The sequence below is a fragment of the Schistocerca serialis genome, chromosome 8 (assembly GCF_023864345.2).
Source record: "Schistocerca serialis cubense isolate TAMUIC-IGC-003099 chromosome 8, iqSchSeri2.2, whole genome shotgun sequence".
NCBI classification, from domain to species: Eukaryota; Metazoa; Arthropoda; class Insecta; order Orthoptera; family Acrididae; genus Schistocerca; species Schistocerca serialis.
The window spans coordinates 436,022,421-436,035,978 of NC_064645.1; the positions used below are offsets into that span (position 1 = coordinate 436,022,421).

Here is a 13,558-nt window from a genome sequence, read left to right on the forward strand (position 1 = left end):
GTCACTGGATGTACAGCAGTATCTCCGTTACACCTCCCCTCCCACGGAGACGTAGCTTACTGACATGAGGACTATATCCCTACCTCCTACTCTTCTTTGGCAGTCATCATGGCTTTAGCGCCTTATCACAGCCTTCTACCCACCGTCTGCCACCTTGCCTTCACATGGTTTTTGTTGATATGTGCCTTCGAATGATGTTTGACAGTTCCCAGCCACATGCAATTTCTATCCTGCACTGTGTCATGTATGGAAGTAAGTTATTAACAATTTGAGCATTGTTTTGAAACTGGGTATATTCTTTTCTTTTCTCTATATAATGTTTACAGTACTATTTTGCAGTTTGACTAGGATTTTAAAAAAATGACTACTTTTATACACTGAAGTGGCAAAGAAACTGGTATAGGCATGCGTATTCAAATACATATATGTAAACAGGCATAACACGGTGCTGCGGTCAGCAATGCCTATAAGGCAATGAGTGTCTGGTGCAGTTGTTAGATCGGTTACTGCTGCTACAATGGCAGGTTATCAAGATGTGAGTGAGTTTGGACATGGTGTTACAGTCGGCATGAGCGATGAGACACAGCATCTCCGAGGTAGTGATGAAGTGGGGATTTTCCTGTAGGACCATTTCACGAGTGTACCATGAATATTAGGAATCCAGTAAAACATCACTGCAGCCACAAAAAGACTCTACAAGAAAGGGATAAATGACGACCAAAGAGAATCTTCAACATGACAGAAGTATAGACCCTTCTGCAAATTGCTGCAGATTTCAATGCCGGGCCATCAACAAGTGTCAGTATGCGAACCATTCAACGAAACATCATCAATATTGGCTTTCAGAGCTGATGGCCCACTTGTGTACCCTTGACAACTGCACGACACAAAGCTTTACGCCTTGCCTGGGCCTGTCAACACTGACATTGGACTGTTGATGAATGGAAACATGTTTCCTGGTTGGAGGAGTCCCATTTCAAATTGTATCAAGCAGATGGATCTGTACAGTTATGGAGACAACCTCATGGATCCATGGACCCTGCATGTCAGCAGGAGACAGTTCAAGCTGGTAGAGGCTCTGTAATGAGATGGTGCGTATGCGGCTGGAGTGATTTGAGACCCCTGATATGTCTAGATATGACTCTGACAGGTGACACATACGTAAGCATCCTGTCTGATCACCTGCATCTGCTCATGTTCATTGTGCATTCCGACGGACTTGGGCAATTCCAGAACGACAATACGACACCCCACACATCCAGAATTGCTACAGAGTGGCTCCAAGAACACTCTTCTGTGTTTAAACACTTCTGCTGGCCACAAAACTCCCCAGACATGAACATTATTGAGCATATTGGGGTGCCTTACAATGTGCTGTTCAGAAGAGATCCCCACCCCCTCATACTCTTACGGATTTATGGACAACGCTGCAGGATTCATTGTGTCAATACTCTCCAACACTACTTCAGACATTAGTCGAGTCCATACCATGTATGTTGTGGCACTTTCGTGTGTTTGCAGAGGCCCCACACGATATTAAGCAGGTGTACCAGTTTCTTTGGCTCTTCAGTGTAAGATATACTGTTTAATTAGAATTTAAGTTGGTACTTACATTTAACTCACATGTTATACTTTTCTGATTAATGAGCAGTTTAGAAACTTGTAATTTTATTCCCAGCATGAAGGAGAAAAATACATTTAACCCTTAGGTGCCTGCAGCAGGTCAATAGGCAGAGAGTTTTTTTTTCTGTAGCTGATCTAGCTACAGTACAGTAGCACCTCCCCCCCCCCCCCCCCCCCCCCCCCGCGCCCCTTCCGAGAACTGACCTCATTAAAGATGTAAAATATTATGTTTATAGTCCAATTTATTTTCCCTAATAACTCTCACCTAACTCTCGAGCAGCTTTTTCCACTTGGTTACCCAACCACTAAAACAGTAGCATTGCAAAACACCTTTTCCAATTAGAAATATTGGCTTAAATTTTTTTTTATAAGTGCCACTAATCAATTAATCTTTAAAATGCATAAATGCCTGGGCATTTATGAATTTTGAACATTTGCCCAGGCATTTACTCTGGGCATTTGCCCCAATTTATAAATGTCTGTGCATTTTACAACAATACTGTTCACTAACTGAACTCATCATATTGCCATAGCAAGAACGCTGATGTCAGTTAAGAGGGATAAACTTGTTTTTGAACCAAAATTGAAAGTGACAGTTGATTTCTTTTTATTCACTGCATGGCAAAGGATGTTCATGATTCTGCTGTAACTACCACTGCAGTTCATGCTATTCACTAAACACTTCATCTGGGTTTGATCATTTTTAACTGTGTAAATGCAGTTGAGGAAGATATACAACACAACACATTACCATGCCTAATATGTAGCAGGAAAACCGTTGGCATTCAAAACAGCTTCCAGTCATCTTGGAATGGACAAATACAGGTTCTGTATGGTTTTTAAGAAAATATTATACCATTCTTTCTACAAAATAGCAGCAAGTTCAGGCACTGATGATGGATGTGCAAAGTGATCAAGCACTCTTCTCTCCTAAGTCAACCACAATGGCTCAATAATATTGAGATCTGGCAACTGTGGTGGCCAAGGGAGATGCAATAATTCAATAATTCATCCTCGTGCTCATGAAACCAGTCCTGGATGATGTGAGCCTTATGAGCAGAGGCCCTGTCATCTTGGAACACAGCACCAACATTGGGGAACTAACATTGTATCAATGAGATGGGCCTGATCAGCCAAAATGGTCATATAATCCTTGGCAGTAACACAATCTTGCAGAGTAACCATGGGGACCACGGAACACCATGATACAGCTGCCCAAATCATCACCTAACCCCCGACGTATTTCACCTGTGGGATGTAAGCTCAGCCCGAAGCTGGAAACAGCGTGAAACAAGACTCATCTGACCAAACAACAGTCTTTGATTGTTCTACAGTCCAGGTTTTATGATTCCGGCATCATATTTTCCTGTTATGGTCATTTGCAGAACTGATGACTGGTTTTAGAATCCCAGATCACCCTGCAATTCCCTTCTTAAGGTGTTCCCTTTGTGTTATCTTGATGCTGAGAAGGTTTGTGAGTGCGAATTTTCAGTTCTGCAGTGACCTTTCCCGCTGCTGTTTTCTTATTTTTCATTACTATACATCTACATCTACATATACATTTATACTCCGCAAGCCACCCAACGGTGTGTGGCGGAGGGCACTTTACGTGCCACTGTCATTATCTCCCTTTCCTGTTCCAGTCGCTTATGGTTAGCGGGAAGAACGACTGCTGGAAAGCCTCCGTGCGCGCTCAAATCTCTCTAATTTTACATTCGTGATCTCCTCAGGAGGTATAAGTATATAATATATTTGATGCCTCATCCAGAAATGCACCCTCTCAAAACCTGGACAGCAAGCTACACCGCGATGCAGAGCGCCTCTCTTGCAGAGTCTGCCACTTGAGTTTGCTAAACATCTCCGTAACGCTATTACCCTTACCAAAAAACCCTGTGACAAAACGTGCCGCTCTTCTTTGGATCTTCTCTATCTCCTCTGTCAACCTGCCTGGTACAGATCCCACACTGATGAGCAATACTCAAGTATAAGTCGAACGAGTGTTTTGTAAGCCACCTCCTTTGTTGATGGACTACATTTTCTAAGGACTCTCCCAATGAATCTCAACCTGGCACCCGCCTTACCAACAATTAATTTTATATGATCATTCCACTTCAAATTGTTCCATATGCATACTCCCAGATATTTTACAAAAGTAACTGCTACCAGTGTCTGTTCCGCTATCATGTAATCATACAATAAAGGATCCTTCTTTCTATGTATTCGCAATACATTACATTTGTCTATATTAAGGGTCAGTTGCCACTCCCTGCACCAAGTGCCTATTCGTTGCAGATCTTCCTGCATTTCGCTGCAATTTTCTAATGCTGCAACTTCTCTGTATACTACAGCATCATCCTGAAAAGCAGTATGGAACTTCCGACACTATCTACTAGGTCATTTACACATACTGTGAAAAGCAATGGTCCCATAACACTCCCCTATGGCACGCCAGAGGTTACTTTAACATCTGTAGACGTCTCTCCATTGAGAATAACATGCTGTGTTCTGTTTGCTAAAAACTCTTCAATCCAGCCACAAAGCTGGTCTGATATTCCGTAGGCTCTTACTTTGTTTGTCAGGCAACAGTGCGGAACTGTATCGAATGCCTTCTGGAAGTCAAGGAAAATGGCATCTACCTGGGAGCCTGTATCTAATATTTTCTGGGTCTCATGAACAAATAAAGCGAGTTGGGTCTCACACGATCGCTGTTTCCGGAATCCATGTTGATTTCTATAGAGTAGATTCTGAGTTTCCAGAAAAGACATGATACGTGAGCAAAAAACATGTCCTAAAATTCTACAACAGATTGATGTCAGAGATATAGGCCTATAGTTTTGCGCATCTGCTCGATGACCCTTCTTGAAAACTGGAACTACCTGTGCTCTTTTCCAATCATTTGGAATCTTCCGTTCCTCTAGAGACTTGCAGTACACGGCTGTTAGAAGGGGGTCAAGTTCTTTTGTGTACCCTGTGTAGAATCAAATTCAATGACTGTCCATCAGAGTCACTCAACACACAATTTCGTCCACACTGTGAATTATTGACTGATGTTCCTCCACTTTCCATGTATGTGGCATAAATCTGCAAATACAGTGCCTCTTGAAACATCATGCAATTTGGTTACCTTGGTTATGGAAACATCCACTGTAAGAGGACCAAAAATTTGCCCAGATTCAAAGTCACTTAGCTCTGACATAATACATTCACAAGTACACAGAACCTTGTTCTGACCACAGTTGACACTTGCAATGTATTGAGGACATTGCACAGATGCCGTTGCAGTCAAACACAACTGTGCAACCTGCAGGCTTGTCTAGAATCTACATTTATGTTCTAGCATGCATTTCTCATGGTGATTCCATATTTTTATCCAACCCCTGCATTTAATATTGGATCTAATTTTTAAAATTAATCCTACTTATAATATTATAACTTTGTTTTTGTTCATGAAAAATGCATTGACATTCATATTTTATTCTGTTCTATATGCTCCTTATTACTAAGCTTTTAATTAATATTAACTAAGGCAATTAAATTAAAATATCAATTACTACATTTAGCATTCAAGTATCATATTAATCTTTAATACTTTCCCCGTGGACTTAGCTCTTATTAATAACAAAACTGTTGCAGCTATTGTTTCTCTTTAACCATTCAATTCAACAGACCGGCCTCATTAGCAATCACTAGATCTGAAAAAGACACCAGCAAAACTGGCTATTGTACAGTCCAGAAAATAATTATTTTATGTGCACAGTTTCTCATATTTCTTATACTCTAATGTAAAGCAAATTCAAATATTACCAAACTCTGTTACCTCTTAGTATACAAGTCCCTAACAGGACTTCTTCATGCCAGTATCATGGGCTTTTTGAAAGAGGGAAAGGGTTGTACATTCCCAGTAATGGTATGTACAACCAAAGCTGTCAGGCGCACAATAGACCCCAAGAAATTAATGATTTTCATTGTTTCCCTACCTCACTAAGATTTTACATCCAGTACACAGTCGTTCCAGCCAACTACACATGCTGCTATAAGCATGCTGAATTGACAGACCAAAAGTCCAAAGGCAGTACTAAGACATTACACAGTCCACTTTTCTCTGAATAACCAGTCAGGAACCATGGGACAAGGCCGTGCAACTGCCTCCCATGTTTGCCTGCAGAGAGATGCTTTTGAATTTCACTGTCTGGTGTCTGAGGCCACTTAGAGGGCAGACGGCTTTATGCCTTCTGCCTCTGTCCCTCTTGTGATTTGGATCTGCTCCAGTGCAGACAGCTGTATGACATCTGTCCCTGCCTATGTCTCTCTTGTAACTTGCACCCGCCCTTTGCTATATATTCAGCTTTCGATCCTGTAATAACACTGTTCCTTTAAAATTGTCAAAACTTCTAGCCCCTGTTGCCATTGTGACTGACATATGGGATAACTAATAATCCTTCCTGAAGGGTCCCATCATAAGCCATATCTGCAATAAATGCAGACATTTCCTTGGATTTTATGATCTTCATTTGCACTTGATGATCCATACTTCCATTCTACCCATGTCCAACTTGTACCATCTTGTACACTTTTCAGCAGTTTTTCCTTTCCTTTCGTTCTCCTCTCTTTACTCTTATCCATCATTTAAACAAAGTTTCTGTTCTTATATTCCTGGTGGGTTATCTACATAGCAATGCTGAGACAACATCTACACTATGAGAGGGGACCCAAAAATAATGTATTGTGTATTTGAAGGAACATTTACAAAATTTAAACACCTCTGAAATAGTGTTCATCAGACATAACACACTTGTCCCACTGTTATTTCTGTTGGTGGAAACAGTTTTTTAAGTTGTATGAAGTTATGCTGTTTAGGGCCTCCAGCGATTTTCTCCCCATTTCTTCGACATCTTGAAAATGCTTCCCTTTAAGAGTTCTTTTCATTCTCGGTAATGAAAAAAGTCACATGCGGCCAGGTACAGTGAGTAGGGTGGGTTAGAATCTGTTCTCATTTGGTTTTTGGTCAAAACTTGCCTGACACTCAGTGCTGTTTGGGCAAAAGCATTGGCATTACGAAAATGACAATCTCATGATTGCCACAATGGGCCCTCTTTTCCTCACTGCTTCATGTAATCATTTTAGCAACTGCAGGTAGTAATGTCGGCTGACTGTCGTACTCTGGAGAACAAACGGATGGGGAATGATCCCCTTGATTTAATTAAAAAAAGAAAAAAAAAAGAAGACATTGCCTTCACATGGGATCTCATCTGCCTTGTTTTTCTTTGGTCTTGGTGATGAAGGAGTCTTCCATTGGCTGGATTTTGGCATGGTTTCTGGGTCATATCCATAACTTCATGGCTTGTTGACTAAGATGGGAGAATTCAGAACTAGTGTTCTACTAACTGTCACAGAAAAGTTCTCGTTAACATTTCAGCCCTTCTTGTATATCCTACTTTTTGCAGTACTGTTTATGCGCTAGGATCTGAATCTCTGCTACTCTCTGTGCACTCAGATCTCGGTCCAGGTTGTTGTGAAGCAAGATGATTAGGCAAGATTATGGAAAAAATAAACAGACAGATGGAAAGCAGTAAATTATTGCTAGTGATTTAATCAGTAAATTTGATTTAAAAATAATTGGTAAATTACACTCACCTTCAACAATGATTTTAGAAGAATATTTTGTAACAGTACATCCCCTGGTCCACTAAAGCCACGAAGATGGTCCAGTGAAGGGTATGGCACTTTACTCATGATGAACATCATTATTTCGATTTTCTGGTAATCGGGCAAATGGTTGGCAAATTCACCTAGTGCATTAATCAAAGCCTCCTGGTACAATTTCTCATCTCGCTGGGCTTGTGGGTCATCTGATGGTGCTTCTCGAGTAACTGATACACGGAGGTGCATCAAAAGGGAGTTAATGATTTCAAGAACAGAAGGACCTGAAAAATAAATTACAAAGAAAGTCTACTATTCACTACAATCACAACAAAGGCATTTATTGCCAAAAGCACATCGCAAAATTTTCCAGGCAAAGTAAGAACAGGAACTCAAATGTACGTAACTGTAGTGATGTGGTTATTTAAAAGCATATGCTGCAGCACTTGGGAAAAACACACTGCCTCTTTTACTGACAGATGGGGCTTCAGATATGTGAGTCCTTTGTACAGGAATACAGTGAATTTTACAATTCCACATTTAGTATATATTCAGTGGGTGTTCCATCAACTCTACGGAAAGATTACATTAGTGTTTGGAAAATCAATTAAATGTTCCTAAATGACTTGTTACAACTTTATGAGCATGTAGTCTGTTGGAATATACATAAAATATTCCTCATTTTGTCATTTACTTTCAAAGATACAGGAACCAAAAAACAAAAGAATGAAATGTGTGTGGCTGTTGACAAGAAATTATGAACACACACATATTAAACATGGGAAACAAAGCCACAAACTATTATATTTTGCAATGTATTTATTGTCTTGCACTAAGGTCCTCAAATTTTTTACTATATATTTTGGAACACTTACCAACACTTTCACCTGCTGCAATTGCTATTATCTTGGAAAGAACATCAGCGATACTTGTTCGAATTTTAGGGTTGGATTTTGAATTATCATCGAGATGAGCCATTAGTGTTTCCACTACAGTGTATGAATACTGAGCCTGAAACACAAAGGGTATTGTGAAAGCACCTTATAAGCATCAGTCCTACAAAGTTACATGGCTGTAAGTCGACGATAAAATATTTTTGGTAATATATGTTAAAATAGCAAACTATCACATTTTTCTATTGCAGAATATAAAAATATTTATAACTAGTTGAGACATGTGGCACTGTCCAGCTATTTGTTTATAGACATGCCTGAGACTTTGTACAGGTAGTATTTATTTTTCATTTATAAAGCTTCTTTGTATACAATGTCTGGAGTAGTATGATTGAAGACATTAACAAAGAGCTTGTTTATTTTACTAACACATCACACAGTGTCCAGGTTTTTGCTTTGTTTACGGCCAAGGCGTAACATAAGCTAACTGGTAACTGCATATTTTTGAAATGCGTTGGTAATTTGTCAGGAATACGTGGAATACGAGGTATAAAACCTCACTCGCCTGCTCCACTTCCCATTAAAATTTCCACATCGACAATGTTATGTTAAAGAGAATTAACTTCATGCATCTGTGAATGAAGGGTTCTGAGGAACAAGATAATGCGCGATGCTCTTAATCAGAATTACAGTGCTCCCTTGCAGCCTGATGTTCTTGAGCCGCAGCAATTTTCGCCTCATGATATTCATTAGATTCTTGAGACCACATAGTCCTGTCTTTTAGCCATTCTGATGTATTCAGAAAGACGACCATTTTTTAGGAATTTTTATTTATAAAAAAACGAAATAACAATGTAATGAGTAGACAACCAAATCACAAAGCAAACTTAATACATTTACTAGCAAATAATATAAATAAAAACTAACAAAAGAAGCAAAGCAATGTCATTATGTTTTCAACATACAAAGCAAAAAAGGTAAATGTATATATCCTAACCAAATAAATTCAATGTTAGTTTGCAATTGTAAAGATAAAATTGCAGCATTTAATTCTGTCACTGACATAAACTTCTGAAAATGCTTCTGTCGCGGACGTAAAAAACTTTCCTTGGAAAGAAATCAAATATAAATGAGACTTTTCAAAATAAGAAAAGCAATGTTGTTAAGTTTTCAATACACAAAGTGAAATCAGTAAATCTGTACATCCTACCCATATAAATTCGCTGTTAGTTTGTATTGCAGTGCTCAATTCTGTTAATAGAATAAACTTCAGAAAATACATCTGTCACTGAGTCAAAAAAACTAACAGTACCATCTATTGGTTCTTTTGTGTACTATGGAACTACTGGTGCCATCTACTAATTCTTTGGTGTTCTATGCCATAATGATTAAATATCTCCACTACTAAGCTGAGCAGATGAATTTTAGATAAAACCTTAAATTATGATATCTTTTTTTTGTGTTGTGATTGTGATGGTGTAAAGCCTATACATTGCCTCAAGATATGCACAAGGTACCTGTGAAAATCCATTTAAAACTTGTCTAGTAGTTTTGGAGATTTACATGTTGAAATAGACAAACAAGACAGACACAACAGTTTTAGATAAAAAACTTTCAATAGCCAAGATGGCATAAATTAGTCTCTGGTACTGACAATTGGTTTTCACAGTTGCATCTGTCATCTTCTGGACTTCAAAACGATTTTTGTTATAAAACCTTTTGTTGTAAAACTGAGCTGCACTGTATACGTTAGCTAAGGCGAATCCAAAATGTATATAACATGTCACGCAAATGGAAAAAGGTGTACAAATGTGCATTTTAGTGTATATCAAGCATTTTAAGAATTAACAGCCCTCTGTGAGTGTTATGTGCATGAACATGCCTGGCACACAGGGTGCATTTTAATTGAAAATGGTTTTATTCTTGGCAAACACATGCATCATGTGCTGTACTTTATCCACCACAATGACAACAGGGCATGAGGCATGAACTCACATTGGAACATGTTTTATAACAAAAAAATTTTGAAAACCAGAAGATGACAGTTACAACTGTCGAAACCACTAGTGAAGAATAAAGAGTAATTTATGTGATCTTGGCTGCTGAAAGTTTTTTTCCCCATGTAAAACAAAGAGCTCTCCTTCTAAGTCCTCAATATGCAAAATTCAGGTGTTAGAAACTTTAAATTACGATATCTTTTTTTTGATGAAATAAGCCTATATGGTACCACAAGCTACACTCTGGTTACCTGTGAAATCCATGCGACAATATCTCTATTAGTTTTGGAGATCTGTGTGTTCAAAGAGACAGAAATGACAGTTTCACAGCTTTATTACTAGCATAAATGGATGCATTGAAATAGCATCACACTATTTTTTTAAATGTTCTCCTAATGTTCATTCCCACAGGCAATGAACAACACAACATACAAATGATATGTTGCCTTCTGCAAAAAGCATGATGAATGTCTGAAGTAGCACTCCACAGAACTCTCTCCTTTGAGCATGCTAGTAATTACCATGAAGACTTCTTAGACCAATTTACATAATGTTTATCAACTGTTTTGCAGATGGATGAAAACCACTAGGCAGAAAAGTGAATATTTTTTTAAAGTTTTCTCCACACCTAAGTACATAATTTAGACACATGCAGAAAATATTCCTGTTTTTAAGTGCTGCAATTGAAGAAATCCCAGCACTCAATTCTGCCTAAAGCAGCTAGCACTTAAGTTTAATGTGGATGGTTTTCAAGGTGAGTACATTTGAGAAAGGATGGCATCTAATAATACAAAGTGCAATACAATTTGGAATATTATTACAAGGGAGACAGGGCAACCAAGAGTACAGGATGACGATATTACCATCAAAGTGAATGGAAACGTGAAAAACAACAAGCCGGAAGTTGAAAACATTTTGAATAATCATTTTTTAAATGTTGTAGAGAAAATAGGATCTAAATGTTCATTGGAAGAAGCAAGGCAGTTAATGGAAGAGGCCTTACCCACACCATTTGATACAATTGAAATTCCACCCACCTCTCCTTCTGAAATTAGGAAGATAATAAACTCTCTCAAGAATAAAAGCTCATGTGGAATTGATGGCATTTCCAGCAGGATAATAAAAGCTTGTTCCCAAGAGATAAGTGGGATTCTTAGCCACATATGTAATAACTCTCTGAAGCAGGGTATTTTCCCAGATACACTGAAGTATGCCATTGTTAAACCACTGTATGTATGTATCTGGGGTGTTTCGTAACTGATGGTATCCTTCATTCTTTAGAAGACTAAAGGAAATGGGCAAAGAATGCTATACTACCGTCTACTGGATTACTGCAGAGACCAATATGTGATGTTCTCACATCAGCAATTACAAAACAGTGTGTGTGTGTGTGTGTGTGTGTGTGTGTGTGTGTGTGTGTGTGTGTGTGTGGTTTGCTTCAGAAGGCCTTTTACTCTAAAGCTTACTTGTTTAGCAGTCTTTTTGTTGTGCCTCTCTATGACTCAACATCTCCACTTTATGGTGAGTAGTAATCTATCCTTTTGATAATATTGTCAGAAAGCACATCAGATTAGGTGACTCTGGAAATTTCTACAACTAAGGATACTGTTTTAATGAGAGCAGCAAAAATATCAGCAATTGTGATTCATGAAAGGGTACTGTTTATTGGTTGAAAGTACAACTTCAATGGGTCATTCAAAAGGCTACATATTAGATTTAAGGTGTGTATGTACCAAGTATATTCTTTTGTAACTAGAATACATTCTTTTTTATTGCAAATTCTTACCTGTATAGAAAACATGATGATTCGGAATGTGTGTATTGCAAACTGATTTGGCACCCACAGCTCATGTAAATCCAAGTGCCTGAAATGTATATAACCATTGCATTATAATACAGTTATCTGATATAGAATTGCTGTAAATACTTATTTCAGTATCTAAATAGGTAAGTTTCGTGCTGCACAGAAAGATATATGTGTCACGAAAATAAAGCACTACCTTCAATTGCTGTGGTAAAAATGTTTACATGTTATTCAGAACATAAAATACTCAAGAATGGGAAACAATAATTTTACACATGCAGCATCGTGAAGAAACAATGAAACAGGAATTTACTGCAAAGTAAATATGATTAATAACAAGAAACATACACAACTTAGGTATGGGATCTTGCAGCCACCTTTTATGTGAAGCAGAGCCCACTCTTTCTGTTTATGAGATACAGTAGACTGTAAGTAATTGTACCGAACTGAACATACCAGTATTTTCTTCTGGGAAGCTGTCTACATTATCCCATATTGCTAGTGTCTGTTAAAAAGCCAGAGAGTGGACTGAAGATGTCAATTTGTCTTATACAGAACACAATATGTTGTTCTTTGATGGTGAAACATAATCAAAATTGAAAGTAGCATGAGGTATACTACAAGGAAGTGTAACAGGGAAATTATCAAACCCCCCCCCCCCCCCCCCCTCTGTCTCTCTCTCTCTCTCTCTCTCTCTCTCTCTCTCTCTCTCTCTCTCTCTCTCTCTGAGGCTGTTTCCAGCAATACATTTGGATGCAGGGAGGGAGCATAACTAGAAAATTGCTCCATAATACAAAAAGACCTGCAGATGATGCAATGGTTTCCTACATAAACATAAGCACCAAATCATTACAAAAGAGAGCTAGTACTGTATAGCATTTTGTGGAGCTATGATTAGTACCCATCATTTGGTAATATTTATTTCAGTTATTAACAAACACAAATTTTGCTCTCATTTTGTTGTGACACCAGGTTTAGCTTTTCTGTTGATATGGCTGTTCAAGTTGTGTGCGCATGGGCCTTGAAAGACTGCCATCACTACAGTGCTTGAGGAACATTTTTCTGTCCACCTGAAAATGGCTTGGAGCCAAAATCACTGAAGTGTGATTAATAAATGCACATTTGTCAGTAAATACAGCAAAAGTGGAAAAGGAATAATTCTATTAAAATTTGTTTGGCCAAGGAAACCAAAATGTTGAAACTTAAACTATAAAATCCTCCATCACACAGTGTGATGTAGCAAGCTGGGATCTCTTTACTTCCTCTCTTGTTTTGCAATTTCCTCCTTCAATTCATTTTATTTTCATTTTTGCCTAATTACCATTAACATGCATGAGTATAATCTGCATTTCACCAAGAGAGATATGTTGGCACTCAGTCTTAAGGACTATAGCACCAGGTCTAATTTTGTATGTAATTAATTTCCTAATTTATTTTGACCATTCCTAGTTAATATCTTTTGCTATAGATCATTACAGTTTGAAATCAGTAATTGTTTTGTGACTTAGATTCTACTGTTGACTTATAAACAAATATAAATTCTGTACTAATTATAAATATCTGGAAGAAGAACTACTAGGATTCTTAAAGTATTTATTTGG

At 38.1% G+C, this 13,558-nt stretch overlaps 1 protein-coding gene across 2 annotated transcripts in view; it reads right to left on the reverse strand.

The window, feature by feature from the left end:
- LOC126416493 (protein EFR3 homolog cmp44E) overlaps nt 1-13,558 on the reverse strand; it is an 85,147-nt gene that overhangs the window by 54,351 nt on the left and 17,238 nt on the right. For both annotated transcript variants that reach the window (XM_050084233.1, XM_050084234.1), the window contains exons 8-10: nt 11,940-12,018; nt 8,139-8,274; nt 7,258-7,547 (exon numbers count right to left, since the gene is read on the reverse strand). In XM_050084233.1, the coding sequence (XP_049940190.1) occupies nt 7,258-7,547; nt 8,139-8,274; nt 11,940-12,018 (505 nt within the window). The remainder of the gene's footprint in view (nt 1-7,257; nt 7,548-8,138; nt 8,275-11,939; nt 12,019-13,558) is intronic.